General features: G+C 38.6%; 1 protein-coding gene across 5 annotated transcripts; it reads right to left on the bottom strand.

Annotated features, from left to right (window-relative positions):
• Nucleotides 1–1,434: 1,434 nt before the first annotated feature.
• synrg (synergin, gamma) lies at nt 1,435–19,629 on the bottom strand. 5 transcript variants are annotated; one of them, XM_055166841.1, is made up of 24 exons: nt 19,571–19,629; nt 17,974–18,014; nt 17,680–17,816; nt 17,440–17,567; nt 17,261–17,366; nt 17,063–17,180; nt 16,399–16,791; nt 15,923–16,186; nt 15,276–15,353; nt 14,986–15,182; nt 14,336–14,575; nt 14,128–14,264; nt 13,393–13,511; nt 13,194–13,256; nt 11,269–12,213; nt 7,151–7,681; nt 6,167–6,330; nt 6,028–6,081; nt 5,847–5,943; nt 5,480–5,628; nt 4,858–4,968; nt 4,697–4,735; nt 3,337–3,369; nt 1,435–2,276 (listed from the first exon to the last, which is right to left on the bottom strand). In XM_055166841.1, the coding sequence occupies exons 1-24, from the start codon at nt 19,603–19,605 to the stop codon at nt 2,145–2,147; spliced, it is 4,311 nt and encodes a 1,436-aa protein (XP_055022816.1). In that variant the 5' UTR covers nt 19,606–19,629; the 3' UTR covers nt 1,435–2,144. The 5 variants fall into 5 exon arrangements, with proteins under 5 accessions (XP_055022816.1, XP_055022815.1, XP_055022819.1 ...); XM_055166840.1 differs by having other exon boundaries at nt 7,151–7,684; XM_055166844.1 differs by lacking the exons at nt 15,923–16,186; nt 16,399–16,791 and having other exon boundaries at nt 7,151–7,684.
• Nucleotides 19,630–21,981: the final 2,352 nt, after the last annotated feature.

Below are 21,981 nucleotides of genomic sequence, written 5' to 3' on the forward strand. Positions count from 1 at the left end.
AAAAAATGAGGTATGTTAGATTTTGATTTTGATGTGTTCAAATTGAGAGGTGTAGCTGTCAGGTGGAGGGTCAAGGGAAAATTCTGTCATTATTTGTGCTATACTAAAGTAAGTTTCAGCAGAGTGTAACAGTGAGTCATACATAGATTTAGTTGGGAAAGCTGTGGTGTGTTAAAATGTGAGAACCCAAGTCAAGGCCATTCATCTTTTCCCCATTCTTAGTTTCATCTGCATCAGACTGGGATTTAGAAGAAAAGTTAAAAACACACATTTCATTAAAGGACTCTGACAGCAAGACAAATTTGCTTTTTCTTTTTTTTGCTTTTTTTTTGGAGGGGGTTCACTCATATGACTGGAGAGAGAAATTTGTGTGTCTTGCCCAACCTCCCTTGCAGCATCCTACACCACTGCTACAGCAGATTGCATTAAAGTAAGATTTTAAGCGAACATTCTCTCAAAAAATGAAATTTTCTTTTCCCACCAAAGAAAAACTGTTGAATCTTAGCATAAAATTGCTTCTGTTTAAAGTCAATAACATGATAAAGCCAAATAATCCAGTGCATTAGAGTCTCACCACAGTATCTCGAAGTGATGGTTTGAGCAGCGTCACAGACAATAGCTGTGAAGATGACAGGCGCAGACAGAAGAGACTCTCGGCTGCATTTCAAATCACACAGCCTTATTCAGCAATTGATTGTAATTTTGTGTAATCCCATGTTCGGCATGAGAGGAGAGGAATTCATTTTCAGCAGGAAATGAATTAGTGCGGGGCGAGAGATAAAATGGATGTTGGTGACTGCACCTGAACACAGGAGTTAGAGTGATAATGAGATGGTTTCACACAGCCTCTAGACGTCTTGTTTGATTGGCTGAGTTCAAAGTGCCAGTGATGGTCTAGGCAGCGAGCTGAGTGAAGCAGTTTCAAGCAAAATTATAGAGACATGACATTTTTGGTATGTATGTGGGGTAACTGTAGAAAGATATAAAATGATATCAATAAAATTTGAAAGAAACAAACACAAGAGAATCCGTCCAATGTGTTTTTTATGTACACATGGCAAATAAACCGACCCAACTAACCTAACTGAAAATCATGATTCGGGCTCAACATAAGTATGTATGTATGTATGTTTATATATATATATATATATATGGGAGGACCTGAGCTGGATGAGAGGGAGACCAGCCACCGTGGAAGGTGAGGAGCACTTTTTTTTAAATGTGTGTGTGTGTGTATATATATATATATACATACACACACACATATGTATGTATATATATATATATATATATATAAAGTGTGTGTTTATGTATATCATCTCCTAGAAGACAAGAAAATGGTGCCATCCTCACCTGAAAATTTTCATCGTGCACCTTTAAAATAGATCTTTGTTCTTTTTGAAACACGGTTTAATAAGTCATACTAATATAAACTAAATTCAAATGGGATAAAGTCCATTACTTTAATTCACATTACAACAAATGATTTTACAAGGCTACAGCATGTCACAGAGTAAATATATACAAAAAGTGCTGCTGCCATTATACAATCACAGTCCACACACAAAACATTCCCTTCACCAACTTCTTGAAGCTAAAATTCCCAAACAGTGCAAAGACAATAAAAACCAAAATTTAAACATAATTCATAAGACAGATATTTCCTATATAATCCAGCAGTGATGTTTTCATTTTCAAGACTGAAGGTGAAGTGAAACAAGTTTCAAGTACAGTATAATAGAGTTCATGTAATAATTTAACTTAACAATGAATACATGTTATTTAAACAGCAGCCAAACAAGTGAGACAAAAATCTTTATTTTACAGATGTCTTGCTCTTGATACTGGCAGTTTTGTATACTGAGATGATTCAGTGATTTAAATCTGAAATCATTGAGATCACATTATTCTGGAAATGTCAGTGGCCGACCTAGAATCCTGCAGGGAAGAGTAAAGAATAGAAGTAATACATAATACTAAATAAGGTCTTACTCACAAATATTCCTTTTTCTAATCCAATTAGCCAGTCAAACTGAATGGGCTCATGATGTGAGCATGTTCAGAGAGTCACAGTTTAAATACAGAGACTCCAGTCAGTCCAAGGTGCAGTGCATCATGGGTATCTGATGATATTGCAGGTTAGCTCAAAGCAGGTCAGGCAGGATGAGGCCTGGAGGTTTGGGCTCCACACAGTTAATCCAGAAGTTGGCACAGCTGGCGTGATACTGGTGACCTCCATACAACAGCTTGAAGTTGTCTGTCTCCGAGTTAAAGGCCTAAAATAAAAGTGGAGACAAAGTAATACAATATAATGAAATCATGTCTATGGCAAAAAATGCAAATAATGTGTGGATTGGTAGTTTTCAAATTCTAGAATTTGATGCTACTCTCAGATGGGGGGGCAAGAGCCAGTTTTCCCTGTTGATTTCATTGAACTTTGAATATGAAATATCTAAAAGGTAAATTCATAAATATTACATCTGATAATTTCTATTAGTGACTAGACCCTTGCTGTATTAAAAGAGAAACTGTATTTTAACACTATAAATTTTAGCTGCCCCCATCTGTATTAAATGTTTTTGTCCAATAGAATGTCATCTAAAACCCTGTAACTGATCACCATGTTAATTTTCACAATATGTAAATTAGAGTGTACACTAAAGATGTGTTCACTGATGTAGCTACTTTTTTTTTTTTACTTTTCCAGTTCAGGCCACATAAAAAACACAGACAAGATTTCACACTTTTTCCCACTTATTGCACCCATTCACAGGCCTAAGGATAAACATGTCTAAAGCTCTATGTTTCTGCTATAGATGTACACTATAGTTGCTGTTGTTGTTGACAGCTTTAGTTTGCACCGCTGCTGAAATAGTGAAACTGCAGCTGCAAAAACATGACTAATGTGTAGTGAATCACTGGCTCCCACTCACAAGGACATGCACAAAGCAACAACTGCACGTAAAGAGCCCCACACAACATTAAGTCAGACACATCTCCGCCTGCCACAGAGGAATCCACAGCTCAGACACTCCTCAAGGTTTTCTCACAAAATGAATGACACCTTTCCACTTTGCAGTTGGCATTTCCCCCAAATATTTCACCAGTCAAGTCATCACATTCAGACCTGTTTTGTGCCATGGCCTAGTTCAGACTGAACCAAATAAGTTTGCTCTGCCAGACACAATGCAAACATTTAATCATTTAGTCTTGGAACTAACACAAGGATTAAACTGGCTTTGATTGAATAAAACAATATAATACTATACAATTGAAAGCATATCTTTCTAATTCATCAAACCTATAACAATAAATAAAAAAAATGCAAATAATTACCGATAACCTCTTGTCATTGTCTCTATTCAATGCCTGTAAGCAGAAAAGTGGTCAGCTTATGGCCACAGAATCAAGCACTGCAGCAAAAGGTTAAAGGAAAATGATGCAGCAAGCCCAATATTTTCACCAGGAAAGTGGTTCCATCACCAAAAGAATATGTGATATAAAAAAAAACCAACCACCACCAAGTACTCATTCACACACCACATTCACAGTTCATTCATTCAAGGACAACAACAGTATCAACAGAATGTACTGGTCGGAGTGGAGCATTCTATCCAGCGAATACTTAAACATTAGGAAGTGTCTAAAAAACAAAACAAGATATACCAGTACTGAAGTACAGGTGTACTTAGCTGTAAAATTAAAAGAAAAGACAAACATTTGGAAGTTGGAACTCCTCTGTAAATTACTGGAATGATTACGATTTATAGCGCTGTTGAAACAAAAGCCATTAGACTTGACTCCTGTGTGCAACTGGATGAGACATCAACATTTCCCACCTTCAGTACCTTCAGGTTGAAAAACAAATCAGTTCCTTCAATAAATGACAATGCCACAATCAGTGGTGCCTGCTGTAACCATGAGCTGTTTCTGGGCTTTATAATGCTCTGAGGGATGCTATTCTCCACTTCATGCATTTTACCAGCGTAGCTCGGCCAAAAATGTAATTAAAATACGGGTTATTAATCTTGGTGCTAGTGGCTCAGGGACAGAGCTGCCTCTATAAACAGAATGAAAGGTGAGTGGAAATGTGTACAACGTTTATTGCCAGCTGCACCCTCTGCTTATGAGTAATGGTTAAGCCACATCTGCTCCAAACCAAGATACCTCTCTTTCCGCTGCCCTATCCATCTTCAAGAACAGAGTGACCTATCAATGCCACCACCTGCCCTTTCAACTGAGAGGTTTAAACACACAAATTAAGAGGCCAAACACAATCACCAAAGGGACAGAAAAGCAGAGACCGTAATCAGAGGTGTTAATTGAAAATGAGTGTTGGTAGCAGCTACCGTGAGGTGAAAAAAGATGACCCTCGCCCATGACAAAGCTGTAAATGTTTTGACCTTGTGAAACCAACCTCTCAAGTGCAGCACCAAAGTGACTATTCACTCGCATGTACTTGGTTTGACAAACTTTAACTGGACTTAAAACTTTCAGGAAGACTGACTTTGGTCTAGAGTCCAGATTGTGGTGGTGTGTGTGCAGAAGGACAACTGCTGTTCATTAGGGAAGTGCAGCAGAAGTGAATCCTGTCACTTTGGAGTCTGCGGGGCGTGGGCAGGAAGAAAATAGGCCCCAGAGGATCACAGCGGGAATGACTGAAATTAAATTTAGTTGACAGTTTGCTGTCTCATACTCTTTTAAACAGGCGTCCAATAGTGCTTTCCTCTTTGTTCTGTAAAATGTTTCAAAATATTTAAATGAAATTTGAGACAATATCCACTATGTATAAAATTATCAACCATGATGCAAATGTATGAAATGTAAGGATTTATAGATTTAAAAATCATAACGTACCTTACTACGAGCATCAACATTTAGAAGGCACACTCCACAGGCCAGCTCCTTAGCGTTCTTGATGCCAGGTCGCAAAATACAAGACGAAAAATCTAGAGAGGTCTCATCAGGCTGTGGAAAAAGAAAATTTATGGTATGTTAAATTAACAAAATTATATCCAAGACCCAATAAAACAAATTTTATTGATTACACACATACTTTTAACTAAAATTGCAACCTAAATGGAAAAAAGAAATCCACCTGTTACAACAACACCATGTGTTTGCATTTTGCCTCCCTGAGATTTCAAGTCTGTTCACTGAAACAATATTGGCCTCCTCTGCAGCATCGCTGAGCCCCCATCTGTTTGCTTTAGAGACAGCCACAAACAGCTGAATGAATAAATCTATACTGTCCTTGTCATTCTGCCAGATCCGAGCATCAGACCACCACGACATACAGCAACATCCTAACTCAATCAATACACCATTGATTTGAACCTAATGGACCTGCCGTACACTCACTAACATTTCATGAAGTATTTAGTAGACCATTGTCCAAATATCTATGTATTGACATTTGCTTCTGTGTTTCTACATTGATCTCTTGGTGCTATGATTCATATGTGTTGGTTTGTCTCACCGCGAGTTTGGCCAGTGACATGAAGCTTAAGAGGTTATTCCACACTCGGCTGATGTCTTTTAGCAGCTGCTGTAGTTTCTCTGAGCACACTGCCGTGGCTTTGATGCCCAGCTCCACTCGGCGAGTGACGCGATACACCTCCACAACACCTGAAAAAACAAATCACTGTTTACTTGTTGCTTGTCGATACTAATAAAGTTTCTGTTTGAAGATGGAGTGTCTTTAAAACAATAATACTGGAGTAGGACTAGGTCTGACACTTGTTGATATTGGTAGGATATTAGCTATTAATTTGAAGCTCTTTCATAACACTATGCCACACTTTGTTAAATATATTGTCATATGACATAAATTACATATTTCTTACCAAGCAGGTACTCCATGCCTTGAGCAGACTGAATCACCTCAGTGCAGACAGATGAGCTGCTGATGCTGTTGAGTGTGTTGTTAGCTTTGGTGATTACCTATAAGTAAAGAAGAACAACAGGGAAGACTTAAAGCTGTTTAAATTAATCAAAAAGCCAACTATGCAAGTTTCTGGTACAAACCTCCAAAGCACTTTCTAGACATCTCTGCCACTCATATGCATAGCGTTCACTTTCCTGAGAAACAAAGTATTAATCAGAATGACCAAAAAAATCTAACAAAATAACAATAGTGACTACAAATAGTGCAGGTTTGTCTTACCTCCACCTCCCCAGTCAGGTCCTTGTATTTGTCCCTTATAACAGGTAGGGCAGGCTTCTCATTCAAGGTGTTGGATCGATCCCTGAAGTGCTGCTCTGGAGCCGGAGATGGAGGTGAACGCCCAATTTCTTTCTCACCTAAACTGTGACTCCTCTTATGTGAACCTAGGAAGAACCAGGAATTAAACAATTATTCTATGAACACGGTTTGTTTTTGATCAACATTTAAATTGCTAGACCATATTTCTAACTATGTGCTTGTTTGTTTGCAATCATTACAGTCCCACTCTAACATATCCCATCTAACTGAGACAACCAAGGCAGGAGCAAATACTTTAATTGGTGACCAAGTATAATTACCTACAAGCAGAAAATGTGGTGTAAATTATTAATGAGGGCTCACAGACAAATTCTGTCAGAGAAGCAAAACCTGGCAATAAGATACTATAAGGCACTGAGCCCTTTCTATTTCCTCTAAAAGTAACACATTTTTACAGTCCTCCAAAGTGAGACATCATAGCATCCAACCACTGATTCTTTTTCAGAAAATGTATACCCAAGGAAAGACACCTAAAAATAAAATTGACTTGTAATTGTTTGCAAAAATTAATAGGTTGAAGTTTGCCATTACACAGTACATGCACAACATAGTTATCTCAACAGTGCCCTCTACTGTCTGACTGCATTACTGCAGTGCTAATGAACCATATCTGAGGCTAGTTCAGAGCAATATGTATTTTGCAGCAATCAGCTTGAACAGTGTTTTTTGGGTGGGAGGTGGGGGGTGGGACAAGAAGAGGACAATTTATTGTTATCACCATAAAACCTATAAAGTGGTCATATACCTGATTGGTAATGTAAATAGAGTAATAATAATACAAATGACATTTTAAATGATTCAACGAAAGAAAAATAAACTACTAATTACAAAAAATAATAATGCAAATAAAAGCCACAAAAATATAATCTCAAAAATCACACTCACCTTGAACTGAAAGGTCAAATGTCGCGAGCTCGTTTATGATCATCTCCTCACTGGACTTGATTTTAGTTTGAGTGCTCGCTTTGAGAAAGTCTGACTTCCCAAACTTGGGCTTATCTCCTTGAAAAGTTCCAAAATCGTCCAGGGCCTCACTCTGGGTGCTGTCTGAGCCTGTCTCCGTAGCAGCAGCTGGAGAATCAGACTTCTCAGACACAGTGCTGGCAAAGTCCCCAAAATCATCCTCTTCGTCTGCACCATGGTCCCCATTACCAAAATCTGTGAAGGCTGTAAACTTGTCCGAAGAGATGTCCTCAGGAGGAAAAGAGGTGGTAGACTTTCCTAAACAGTTGCTACTGATGTTTTCAGAGCTACCAAAACTCAGCTCTTTTCGGCGTGTGGGGTCAGAAGACGGAAGAGACAACGTATCTAGAGCTTGTGGCTTCCTATCAGTGGAGACACATTCTTCAGACCAGTCATAGTTAGCCAAGGTGCTGAGTGCAGAGGTCTGGAAGTGGTCGAATTTCATGTCATCGCCTTCTGTAATGACAACACAGATATGCAACAAGTGGTTCCTAGAGAAGTGCAGATATGTAGAAGATTAATTAAGTAATGTGAAGTAGTGAAGTTTCTGTCATTATCTTCACATGATTTATATGGGTTCGATGACAACAAATCGAGTTAAGAATTTTAGCCTCAAAGTGTCAGTGATGGTTTTGTGTGACAGAGGGACAGTCATTCATAAAACAGGTATTAATGCCTTTCTTTTGACTGGTGTGGTGCTTAGCCAGGAATACTGAAGTTGCATGAAGAGATCAAATCCAGCTTGTTAATCATTAGCACTGAAATTACTTGTACTGTAATCCGTTAACCCATTGTCTTTTTGAGTGTAATTGATACTGTAATTACTGTAAAATAAAATAAATATATATATATACAGAATGTACAGCCTTAAAGTCTAATATTATGCAAAATTGACTCTTGTGAGCTTTTAGCCATGTTATAATGTTTCTTAATCAAAAACATACCCCAAGTTGTGTTTTGTTTCATTCACACATGTTTAAGTAACCCTTTATTTTTAGGCTGTCTACATCTCCAAAGCTCAAAAATGCTCTGCTCCACCTTGTGATGGCATGTAGTGGTAGTTAACACTGAACTGTCGATCTCTACTGAACAAAAGGTAAAATGTAACATTTTACCTTTTGTTCAGTAGAGATCAACAGTTCCAGGGCTGAAATTATCCAAATGATTTTCGTGAAGGTGTATGGAGTTTAAAAACACAGTGGAGCACTTATTGTATTACCACATGACATCACAGGTGTAACAGGGTGCTTTCTGTTTAAAAGAAGAACTCAGTCAAAATATGCAGAGTCTATGTGTTAAACATGTGTGAATAAAACAAAACACAACTCCAGGTATGATTTTGACAAGGAAAGAACATTAAAACATACCAGAAAATAGCATAATATGGGCTTTTTAAGTCTAGAATAGACTGGTATTAAATAACATAACTTCAGTGGGAATATTTCAAACCTGAGGTGCATTAATGATATACTACTAATGCACTAGAGTGAAGTGAACAATTTTGTCATTGTCTCAAAAGTACTTTCGTAGTAGCACACATACACACACAGACATACACACACCATCCTGCTTAGCTCAGTTTAAGAGGAATTTGTGAAATTGACAAGGACCTACTTCTGTCCCCCATTGTGTTGCTAAATAATTACACAAGTAAGTTTTTTAAAGAAGGACAAAATAAGACGGTACATGTTGCAGCAATTCCAACAGTAATATTTATTACAACAACATGAGAGTTAGAGAGAAAAGCGTCACAAAGTAGTAAAAGAGCTCTATCAATACAAGAGGTTTGTCAAACTAACACTTGAGAAGGTAGGCTTTAGTCATTTAGAGTACAAGGGCATGCAGAGTCTGATAAAAGTAAGAAAACAAACTGTAAAAGGAAATCACAATTGATTTTGGAAATTAGAAGCAGAAACCAGAATGAGAAGGCACATTCACAGCAAGTCGGTTATTCTGGGAAGAAGACAGACTTAGTCTCAATTTTGATTTAAAGAAAGAGAACTGAACATTTGAAAGCCACATTGTGAAGCTCAAGGTAAAGTTTGTTAACCCTTTGAGTGCCTGTCGAATCATGTCTTATTGTACAATATAAGTGACAGTATAAAGCTAGAGACACGTGTTTTCTGAGGAATGATTACTTAATTTCTGTGCTTTGATTGAATTTCATATGTTTTTCAGGCACTCAAAGGGTTACAGGAAACAAAAGGGCAACCCTTCACCAAATGCCAGAGGGCTATTTTTACATCCATGATTCAAAGGTAAAGAAAAACATTACATGAAATAGTGGTCTGTTGCTACAGAGATTGATTGTTAGCAGTCCCAAATGCACAGATGAAAGCAAAGACAAAGTTGTTTCAGATAGAGTAGATTAGACATGTAGATCCTACTTTATAATATGTGACATATCACATGTGTCAAGAAGTCTTATTCATTCCACAATAAAAGTGTATATTCCTGTAATAAAAATACTATTTCATCTTTATACATTTCTCTCTGAATAAAAACTTGCAATACTTTTATGCATAAGCTTGTATTATGTTCTTGTCAATTTCACAAATTGAAAAGGCAGGCATACTGCAGCAAAAAGCAAGGCAGGAAGGGCAATACAGACTTGAACTATGTGTACTAAATGGACAGTTGCAACAAGTGGTAAATCCATGCTGTTATATCGTATCACAGCGAGTAATACTGCCAACGATTAACCTTATGTAGGGTGATAGATGTTTCACTTCAAATGCTCCACTATAAAGGGGTAAGGCCCTACTGTTTGCTGCAGCTGATGAAACTATAAATTAAACACACACTCTGGTCTTAACACTGTTAAGTTCTGTTCAAATAATTTGCTAAACAAAACCATTGTACTACATTGTATGAGCACAGAAATAAGGCATTGAACTTTTGTGTTTTCTCTGATAAAACAATTTGCGTTGTTTAAAGTTACAAACATTTGCATAAAATGAATAATGCTAAAGCCTACTCTGCATGCAGATAGTGTGATGGTTAACAGTTACATGATCAAGTCCTTTGTCAAACACTTGATCTGTTCTTTGAATGAAATATGAAATCATAAAAATGTGCAGGGACGTGCAGCCTTGAGTCCCAATATGTCCTAAATGTTTCTGGTGAAACATGAGCCATGAAAAATTAGGTGTCATGAATAATTGACCACTGGAGAGAAGGGAGCACTGATGAGCACAAGGGAGGGACTTGGAATGGGCACCTCTAAAACACTGCAATTAATGCAATAAACTAAATTTAGAAAGAAGACTGAACAGAGATACATTTAGAGGAAAATCACAAGGTACAATTAGTCAAGTAAAATACCTGAAATACTGGAAAACTAATACTGTTATTAGAGATAGTTGATCAAAATACTGCTTTCTCTACTTCAAAACAGATCTCAAGGGCATCCAAATTGTTGTGCACGCAACAAAGCGTCTGTAAACAGATTATTTCTACACTACTCTTTCAGTAAACAACAACCTTTTCTACCAGATTTGTCATTTGAATGCCAATAAGGTCGCCTTTGTTCATTGGCATTCAGCCCTGCCCCTGTCAGTACCAGTTGACCAGTTAATAATGAGCACACTGCACTGTCGGAGGAGACACAATGTACACAGAGGGGGACTCCAAGACAACACGCTTATCCTCACCACAGACAACAGCATCAACCTCCACTAGAACCTGTGGCTGCCACACATCCATACATTCAACAAATACATAGATCAGGATGTAATTACAGGTGTAATTACAATTAAAAAAGGAAGGTTAAAGAGAATGACTGACTATATCTAAATAAATAGTTAAATAATTCAATAAGTAAATAAATAAATAAATAAATGAATACAAAAATAAATGTGATGAATGATAGAATGAATTGTATGGTCATGTATTTGAAAACTGATATGTTTTAAGTGTCAAAACCTGGGCTTTTTATCTTAACATTTACCATTACCTCCCAAACTAAGAGACACCAAGTCTATGAATGTGTCTGCATGACCAAAGAGTGCCTCACCAGAGCAAGCGCACTAGCTCCTCACCTGTAGCGGGCGGCTGGTGGGAGGAGAGTCCTGGCAGGTCCAAGGAGCTGTCTGACATCACGTGCTTCAAGTCTCCACCCACGTCGTGTTTCAGGTCCAGCTGCACCGACAGTGCGTCCTCAGAGTCGTCCTTTCCCACACTGCTGCCCCCGATGGATGGGAGGTCCAGGGATTTAACAGAGGCACAGTCCTCCTTGGTGTGTTTGAATGCAGCCACTTTGTCCACCAAGGTCTTTTCTGAGGCGCCAAGGGCAGTGCAGAACTTAGAAGCTTGAAAGTCTGCAAAGTCATCATTGTCACTCTTAAGAGAAGAGAAAGAGCCCCCACCACTCTCTTTTGAATCGTCGTAGGTCACACCGCCCTCTAGAGACAACTGTTTGAACACATCATACTTGTTGGAGCCTTGCTGAGACCTAGGGGTCTCTCCCTGAGTCCCTGCACTGTTGTCTTTAGATTCTTTACTAGAGTTACCAAATGCCATAAAGTCTGCAAAGTCATCTTGGGGCACTGTTGAGCTGTTGCCTCCTGCTGCTGCACTCGGGGCAGCCTCAGAAGAAGAACCAAACAGAGCAAAGTCACCAAAGTCATCCGCTCCTCCAGACGAGGGCTTAGACCCACCTGGGAGGAGCACTAAAGAAGGAGGTACAGACACAGGGGGGAATATGCTTGGTTTGGCCTCTGAAGAGCCAGGGGCAGAAGGAGCTATAGAAGAGAACAGGTCCAGGTCGGCCATGTTGAGTGGGTTTTTGGATTGAGGGAGACTAACAGCAGGCTGCTGCTGTGGGAGCTGCTGTAGAGACTGAGAAGTAGGAAACGCAGAGGGGAAAGAAGGCTGAAAGATCTTGGCTTGTTCAGAGGGATCTAGTGGAGAGATGCTGTCCGCGGTTTTAAAGTCTGTGAAGCCATCATCAGCACTGACAGACTTGAAATCTGCAAATCCTTCCCCTGTAAAAAGAAAAAACATCAGTAAATCACAAAACATGAGCATATTTACAATACCTCCAGTGCAGCAGGGCAGAGAACGCAGTCTTTCGGTATCTTCAAAAGTACAGTTTTGTCATTTCGAACACAAAATGTGTGTAGTGATGGCCATAAACCTGACTATGATGCAATTTCACTATAAACGTTTAACAATATTACATAGTTTTTGGTTTCCTTAGATTAACAGACTGAAAATTTTGTTTGAATTTTGCTTGAATGTAGGAACTAACGCTGACATATGTGATCAAAATGCTGTAAAAACACATGCAAACTTCTCAACAATGTAACTTCCCCATAATGGAACAAATGCACATTATCACACAACAAAGGTCCATTTAGAAGGAGGTGATCAGGTTTTGTTTCTATTACAATTCATACACTGGGCAGCGCGTACCAACTGACATAAGATATTCATGTATTGAAATAGAAAATCTGTTCACAGTGCTGACAGAAGAAACAACTAATGGGCTCATTAAGGAGACGAGCCTGACAATGTCAAAGCAAAGGTCACTGCAAACACGACTTACTGGAGCTGTGAAAGCCGTCTCCATCGGAAACTGCTCTAATGAAATAGGTATGGGGAAAACACTGATATGAACACAGCAGACATAAGACTATTCACAATCTACACATGTGTGATATCCAATTCAGCATATTATACAAAATGTAAATCCTACATGATGAGTGACTCATGAATATCTGAGTTATCCCCCTCCAATACTGTCTGCATTAGTGCTCTGTACTTATCTGTGACTGAATTTAAAAATTCAGACTTCTCATCATACATGCAGGGTTCAAAAATTCTTCACAGACATTTTTTCCAACAATAAAAACACCTAATAATAACGAATACAACTAATACTCAAAAAATTCTAACATGTCTTCCTTAAATTAGCTTCATATGATTTATACAAGTGCTTAGACATTGTGTAGAAGCTGCTTACCAACTGGTTTCTTTTCAGCAGTTTGTTCCAGCTGTCGGAACACACTGTATTTGTCTCCACTGTCTGGATATAAATAAACATAAGAATATTAAAACAGACATAGAAGCAAAATGTTTTAAGATAATATAATTTACAACATGCAAACCCCATCACTGTGTTAGACGTGTGAGAACATAATGACCACAGTTGTCATAGGTACCTGAAGAGGGAGGAGTAGGCTCTGCAGGCTGGTCCAAAGACAGCTGCTTGAAGACGGCATATTTATCAGAGGAGGAGGCAGAGCTAGAGCCAGACACAGGAGTCAGTATGGCCGGCATGCTGCAAGAAGAAAATAATGTCATGCGTTATAAGCATAGACTGTACATACAGTATAAATGGACAAGGCTAATGTCATTCACTTTGTATTAGTTTAGTTTATTTATTTAAAGAGACAGGGGTAGGGCACAATTTACATTAACCTTAACAGGAGAGATACATTGTACCAGGTACCAAAGAAAGGTAATCTGTAAAATAAAAGCCTCACATGATGATGGAGCTAAAAGCTAATTATGAGCTAACTATGTCATTATATTACTCATAGTGATATAAACACTGGACCTAGAAATATGATTAAATGTAACAAAAGATGCAAGATACACAGAAGCTAAATAAAAACAATATGGTTAAACCTACATTAGGAAAATATCATTACACAGTAAACAAAAAATGATGACCCAGACCTATTATTATTCAGGCTATAATAATAGAGTTTTTTTTTTTAATGAGATTTCTGTTTAAAAGGCAATACAGCAAACTAATTTCACAGAAAATAACCACTAAAATGTCGAAAATGGTCTGCTATAATAAGAAAACATGGAAAATATAAAATAATGCTGTACCTTATGCAAACCCAATCATATTAAATGGAGCTATAAAACCAGAAGCATGTACCTACCTATTTTGTGGTTGTGATGGGATAGGGGCAAAGCTGCCACTAGACTCCCCCTGGAAATCTGTGAAAGATGAGTCTGCTGTCCCTGGTTTGGGTGCCTCTTGGAAATCTTGAAAATCATCATCATCCGTTTTTGTCACCTGGAAGATTGTTCACAATATTTAAGAAGATGACATCAATAAACTGACAAAATGAATGATCGAGGAGTTACCTGAGCGGGTGGAAAACTGGCAATGAAATTAGTGCTTGTGGGGGCTTGGGCGGGTGTTGCAGGGGCCATGGGCATGACAGATGGGGCAGGTGTGGGCATGGGCATAGACACTGGAGGCTGGCTCATCAGAGCCTGCTGTGGGAGGACTGGGGCCAAGGCCATTGCTAGAGCAGGCAGGTTAGGAACAGGCGGAGACGGAAACTGATTTAGGATTTCCACATTCATTGCTGGGAGGCCACTCTGTCAAAAAGAATATAAAGCAAAGAGGAACATGTTTAATTATACTGGTAAGTAGAACCTCTGTGTCATTTTACAGGACTGAGTTTAATTGCATCCTAAAAGTATACCTGTATATCTGTATAAATGTCAGTAGGAGTCTCTACTTGTTTCTTGTCATTCTAGAATACATGTCTTTTTGCTTTAAGCCTCTAGGTGACCACTCAAATGACAAACACTACATTATTATACTTTTCTTTAAATTATATTTCTTACACTGATGGTGTGTATCAAGAGCTGTCTGAAGGTGTCTACACTCCAGAGGTGGTAACAAAATCTCACTGTGTCAAACTAAACCAATTCATGTAAATATGTACCTATGCTATTGTTTTGCAGAACAGAAAATGCAGGAATGGTGACAGATTCTTGTTTACCTGTGCAACAGCTATGAGAGCAAGTACAGTGTAGAGCTCCTCTTTGGTCAACATTCCTGGTGTTGTGCGGTTGGCCGATGCCCAGATCTGCCCCAGTGCTTCCCGAGGAAGTCCTGATGACATTAGAATGGGATAGAGCTTGGCTGTATCTATCCCAGCTGGAGTCATGGTGAACTCAATAACCTTTTTGAACATTTCTGAGAAAATAAAACAAAGACACATATGGATACAGGCAAAAGCACTTTCGTAGACTCATTTAATTCAATATGTTAAGTATTCAAAATGTTTACCTGGAACAAGGCTGTCGTTGTAAACCCAGGCAGGCAATATTGATGGAATTTGTTCTTGTGGTTGAAACACGCCAACACCTGTTGTGTCACACATAAAAATAAAGATTTATCAAGATATCTGGCATAGCTGTCCAGCGTCACTTTCTTGATGCAGTATTGATTATCTTCAATGTTCTTTTCTGTTTTGAGCAAATAAATCAAAGACAACCATGTTCGCAGTGTCAAGTCAGACACAGAGGAAAGCTACAGAAATACAGTAAAGAACTGTTTAAAAGTGTTGCAGAATGCCAAGCATAATCAAGTTTGGATGAATTGTGAATCAAACTGCTCCACTGCCATGTGCCCAACAGTTAAAGCATATACTGTATGTACATGAAACAAAAGCAGTCATTATGCAGAAAAGGCAGTTCTAGAAAACATAGTTTCATTTGACAGACAATATCACCGCTGTAAGAGACCTAACCAGAGAAGGGTAGGGAGCAGCCACAGAAATGACATCCTTTTACCATCAAAAAGTTAGTGCAGGGCAAGCTTCGATATTAAGTGAGTTTGACAGCAGGAAAACAAGATACAGCCATTAATGGTGAGAGTATAGCAACAGAGAAGGGGATAGGTGGCTGGTCTAATAGAATAGGCACTTCTCTCACCACTTTCTCTACTGGTTTGAGAGGATGAGTCAGCAGCTGGTGCTGACAGGGGGACTTCAGGAGGGCTTTCTGTGCTGAAGATGGAACTCAAGTCCTCATTGGCTGCAGCCCAGTTCCTTGCTTTGGTGCTTGATTGAAACTGGGCTGAAACCTTATTCTTTGGACCCATTTCAGCCAAACTCTGCTTTGACTTAAAGCTAACATGGGCCATCTTATCGCCTGTGAGATCACAGGATGTGAATAGCTTCTCCTCCAAGGATGGGCCTAAAGAGGTGAATGAGGAATAAATTTTTAACAATACGCTTAACAATTTTTGTACAATGCAATTGGTATAACTGTCCCATCAAGATGCACGTAAGAAATTGAGCATCTGCAATAAAAGCAGATGTATCTTAACAATAATAATCCCTCTAAAAATATCTTTGTTGAGTAATTAGGTGGTTGTGAGGGAGGAGGGGTTGAGGCAGAAAAGTTACCTTTTAATGTAGCTTGGGAGCTGGTGCTGACAGCAGAGTGAATTGAAACAGAGTTTTGGGATGGAGGAGAGGAAGAGGACACACCTGTCCTTAAGGAGGGGGTTGGAGGTGGCACTTGGGAGGACAGGTTAGGGTTTAAGGAGGTAAGAGTGGCAGGTCCTTGGACAAAGTCACTGAATTCATCATCGTCATCAGAAAATTCTGTCCTAGAATTAAGGGGTGAAGGCTGCGCAAGGGCCTGAGGGGTGAAATCAGAGGTGGAGGACGTGGAAAAGCAGGGGAAGGAGGCAGGCGTCTCTACAGGACCCTGAAAGTCACTAAACTCATCCTTCTCTTCTGAGAGAGCTGAGGAGAGGGAGTGAGTGGAGACAGATGGATGTGATGACGATGAGTCTGCAAAAATGAAGAAGTGGTGATAATGGCACAACACAGCACATACTATGGAAAACAAATATGGGAATATTGTATATTCTTGTAAGGCAAGGTTGAAATTAATGTCAGATACTAATTGCTCAATATTTTTGATCAACCCCATGTGACGTTCAACATAAAACACAACAGAAATTTGCAAATGCTATTGAGTCTGCTTACAATACTTGTGTATTATACAAAAGTGCTATAGGAAAGTGAACGTGAGTAAATGGTGGTAATAATGTAAAGATACCTGGTTTCTTGTTTTGTGCAGATGGTGTAGGATGCATTTTAGCGTCTCGGCTAAAACCGTCCAGGTTGCCTTTTATTGCCTCCAAGGCATCATCACGGCTTTTCTCTCCTGTCTGAGACTAAAATAACACTGTAACTATCACAGAACATTGGGAGAAAGACATTAGATTAGACAAAGTGGATTTTGAGAGAGTCTAACCTTGGGTTTAACACTACTCAACAGCCTTAGCTTCTGTTTTTGCTCCTCAAACTGTCGTCTTTTCCTGTCCTCTTCCAACAACTTTTGCTGCTGTTCAAGACGTTTTCTGGGAAAAGAAATACACATTTATGAAGTATGTTATTAAATTACACTATAACAATAGTGTCACAATCTCTTACTGATGTTCCTCAGCCATTTGTTTTTGAATATCTGCGGTATACTGTGGCCCTGCCGGTCGCATGCCCATAAACTGAGGTTGACCCATGAACTGCATTCCAGGTGCCTGCATCCCGATGGCCATCCCACCCTGTTTGTTGAATGAGCACATAATGCAGGTGATTTGTACTTAAGCTATCATATTTTATTATTAATAGCTCAAACAATGCAAGATTTGAAGGAATTAAACAACAAATACCAACCTGCATTTGCATGGCACCTGGAGGCATCTGCCCTCCAAAATTCAGTCCCATCATTCCTTGCATGTTGGGCTGCATGACCTGAACTATGGGGAAACCCTGTTGTTGGGGCTGCTGCTGTTGTTGCATGGGCACCATACCTGTAAGAATAGACAATATGGTATGCTAAAGTGTGCTAAATATCATTAATTCAGTCAAACAGGCTGGGACAATATAACAACTTTTTTTTTGTTTTGATGGGTTTGGACTCCATATGAAGTGAAATATGAAAGAGCATTAGAAGAGAGAATGACTCACCCTGTGGTGGACCTAAACCCCCTCCGACTGGAAATGCAAAGCTGAGGAGAAAAAAAGAAAGGCCGTGAGAATGAAATTATGGTGGTAAAACAGATTAGTTATTGATCATTCAAGTAAAATAAAAACAAGCATTGACTTTAATAACATCCAGTTTAAAAAGTAAAATCATATTGACATTAACATATTTGCTATAACTATATTCAATTCAGTAAACATCATAATGCATACTAATGGGGGGCCAGCCCACTCAGGCCTATGGCTATTTGTAAATAAATGTAATGTATTGGAACTGAAACCCTTTAGGCTGAGTTTCTGCTGCATGGACAAATGACTCTGCTAAAGCTGTAACCCAAGTTTATCACAAATACAATAATTCATTGACTACAATATAAACACCATCACTGAAATTCTTATGTTTAAATATAGAAAATTTAGTTCTTCCACTCCTGTATCATGATCATGACTGAAGGGCTTTCTGCTGCCCATAAGACAGGCAGGTTTCAAAGCTTTATCTTGCCCAATACTGGTCATAACTCTGTGGCAAATCACAGGTTGACAAACAGATGAACAGATAAGCAGCACCAGCATCTGAGAAAGCTTGACTGCCAGTGTCAAGGCCTTCTGAGGGACCCATAATCATGCAACTTAAAAATAATAATAATAATAATAATCAAAAGATAAAGTGAATTTAGTGAATTTACCCTATGGTATAATAATACATAGATAAAAAAATATAACAAGCATTCAACAGCGATTCACAAAAGATATAGCTTACTTCAAATGTTTACCAATTCATGTGACACTCTAAGCCTAGGTGAAACACAGAACCTAATCTAATAATATGTAATCTGTATGTCTGACACAGTATTGTCAAGAAAATGAAAGAAATATTTTTCCCTTTGCTTTTCTCACTAGTCAATTTCCCCACTAGTATTGGGATCTGTATCTAGTTTAGGTTTCACCTGCTGGATCAGTGTCTTCAGCAAGTCAAGGCACTAGTAACAAGAATACATTCATTATTTATAGGGCCCAAAATCTGTCATGAATGAATTATGAGGTCTCTGTTCATCGACTGCACGGTCTAACTCAGTGTGATGGCTGTACATTTCTTTAAAGTTTCAGATTGTCTGTGAAAAGATTATTTCATACAGAAACGCGTAATACAAAATAAATCATAAAGCAAATGTATGTAATAAAACCCAAGAAAAGAAGACAGTTGACATGACAGAAGACAATCTGCTGTTTTCAGGCCTGCGCATAGTTGCTAGTTATTTACTGTACAGTTCAAGGTAGCAGATCAATTTCACAAATAAAGAACATATATCTAAACCACAATAATGTCTGTTAATTAAACGGCGATCGCTGCTGAAATGTAGACAGAAAACGAAAAGCTGCTTGCTAGCTTCCAACCTAACGCTAGCTTGGACACCTGACAACCAGCCATCTCATCACAGACACCTCCTTCGACTTCAAATAAGTGATATCGGCTTAGTAAGGACCTCCAGAAACCAAGCTGACGGCAAATATTTTATCAGACTTGTGGAATGAATAAACAGATGACAGATTGGAAGACAAAGGCTTTAAATGACCAAAGTACCTGCCACCTCCCCCAGGTCCTGGTCGCAGCGCCATCTTGATCACAGTAATCACTGAATGACGTCAGCCGTGACACTGGCACGGGAAAGCACGTGCGCCCTAAGTTTGGTCTTTCAGGCACTTACTGTAAAATATGGTATTATGTAAAGAGAAACATGATATTTATCTGGAATACACATGTAAAAACAAATCAAATAGACTAAAAACACCAATACAACGACAGAAAGGAAAAATATAATTTGTCTTTCTCGTTTGCCTGGTAGACAAATTTATGGAGGAAAACAGCTGTTGTTGTAGTACTGTTGTTATCCAGCAGAGATCAGTGTTGAACAGATTTTGCCATGGCTTATAAACTTAGTTACAACTGCTGATGAGGGGAGACTTTTTTGCTTGGTTGACCTACAGGAGAAGACTCCCAAAGATATTAAAATATTCCTGTGGTAAGAACCTACAGCATTCTGCAAAAATAGAAATGTGGGTTCCACGCGAACCACATGGAAATTGCTCATGTACAATTTTGGAGACGTTGGCATGTACAGCCTAGCACTACGCATATTATTCATGTGCTTTTTATGATATTGTCTTTTTTCTTGTCCCATGTCTTTTCCTAATAGCCCCAGTAATATTATTACCAGTAGTGGTAGCAAATTGAGACAGGTTTAAATGGTCATCTAAACCTAGTGACCAACATCTTAAGTACTGTTTAGTGCCATTGTAGTTTTTGTGCCATTCAGTTGGCTGTTTCATTGTTAGACCAATGACAAGGTGGAGCAACTAGTAAAAGGCTCTGTAGTCATTGTCTTCACAGGAGTTGCAGTGAAGGATTTACAGCTTAATTACAGTGGAAGATAACTATCCATCACCTGATCTTCCTTTATCATTCCTTGTATCCCGGCTCTTTTGTTTACAAGTAATTTACGGACCAAATACATGACACAAGGAGAAATGCAACCATTTAAGAAATGGCTAAGTTTATTCATTTAAGATCGTTTTAGCTAACATATTAAAAATCTTAATAATTATATATTCAATCATAGATCTATAATATCAATCTTCTTGTTCCAGCTCAGCATTGGGAAAATATTATACAATAGCCTGCATAAATTATAAATGATTTTTTTTTTTTTTTTTTTTTTTTTTTTTTTTTTAACTATGAAGTAACAAACATAATGTTGATGGGCCCAGAATAAAATAAGTTCATAATCCTTGTTACTATTTTGTAATTTCAAACTCTATTTTTATACTAAGGAAAAGAGCACAGTGCCCAATGCCAATTTCAATTATAATAAAAACTAAACTTTTTTAGAGAATAAACTCAATTATATAGTACTTTCTTTAATATTAGCATCTAGTCTTATACTGGGTCTGATATAGACCAATGCCATTCTAGTACTAAGTACTATTAGTTTTAGTACTAATTAGAAGTTGGATATGAGTACATTTGATAAACCCTAGGGCTTTTATGTTATTTATTTGATTATTTTTGTCTCAAATGAAAAGAGTTTGCTATTCTTTTAGAAGTCATTAGAAAATATAACCTACTCCTTTTCACAGGCATTTGAACATTGGTATGAGGCTGCTCCCTGCTGAGTGTACCAGGTTTAGCCGGAGGACACCAGTCACTCGTCCTCTGGTCTTCTGTGGCAGTGCTATGGGCAGCTCCCCGGAGGTCTGGACACAGCTGAACATTAACCAGTGTCTCATTCTAGGTATCCCACTAGTCAACATAAATCATTAACATGTCCAGCATCAACCTGACAGCATCCGCATGACAACATCAGTCTGTCAGGGTTTTTAAAGACCTGTGAGCAAAACGTCAATTTGGACGCAATGTGGACCCTATTATCAAAACCAAGATTCATTCTAAACCATTAAAACATGGAATTATTAAATCTGAATTGTTGTTTTCATACACTCACAAAAGGAAAATGAAATAAATCAGCTACATTTTTTCCAAAATATGTGAATATGACAAAGGAAAACTAAAAGTTAAAAAAGTACATTTAAATTAATTAAAATTAAAAGGAAACTGTGAAAAGAAAAGGCACCCAAGTCTTCTCGAGCCTAATGCCTCCTGATTTCCCTGTAGGTGGGTGATGCAGGTCGAAGGATGCTGAATCTTTCTGTGGAGGCCTGACTGATCTCCATGACTGGGCGGTGCACAACAGAGGACCCCTTGATCCCTGGAGGTGATTGAAGACTCCTGTCACTGCAGCTCCATACATGTGTATGTATTTCTCCATAGAGACTCAGTGTAATTCCAGGTCGGAGTGACCAATTAGCCCTGATGCAGAGTGCCCCCCTGACCCCTGACCCCTGCTGGGTAATCTTATCCATTAACCCTTTGGGCCTCAGCTGGAGTTGATGTAATGTCTTTTATTTTGCTACTGCAAAACACACAGCCACATTCAG

This window comes from Boleophthalmus pectinirostris, unplaced genomic scaffold, assembly GCF_026225935.1.
Source record: "Boleophthalmus pectinirostris isolate CB_2022bp ecotype Guang Dong unplaced genomic scaffold, ASM2622593v1 HiC_scaffold_9, whole genome shotgun sequence".
Taxonomy (NCBI): domain Eukaryota; kingdom Metazoa; phylum Chordata; class Actinopteri; order Gobiiformes; family Gobiidae; genus Boleophthalmus; species Boleophthalmus pectinirostris.

Coding starts and splice junctions, on each gene's coding strand:
- synrg (XM_055166840.1), bottom strand. CDS start 19,605: ATGGCGCTGCGACCAGGACCTGGGGGAGGTGGCAG. Junction 7,685..11,268: donor CCACCAGCCGCCCGCTACAG/GTGAGGAGCTAG, acceptor TTGTCATTACAG/AAGGCGATGACATGAAATTC. Junction 2,277..3,336: donor ACAATGACAAGAGGTTATCG/GTAATTATTTGC, acceptor CTTTTATTTTAG/GCCTTTAACTCGGAGACAGA.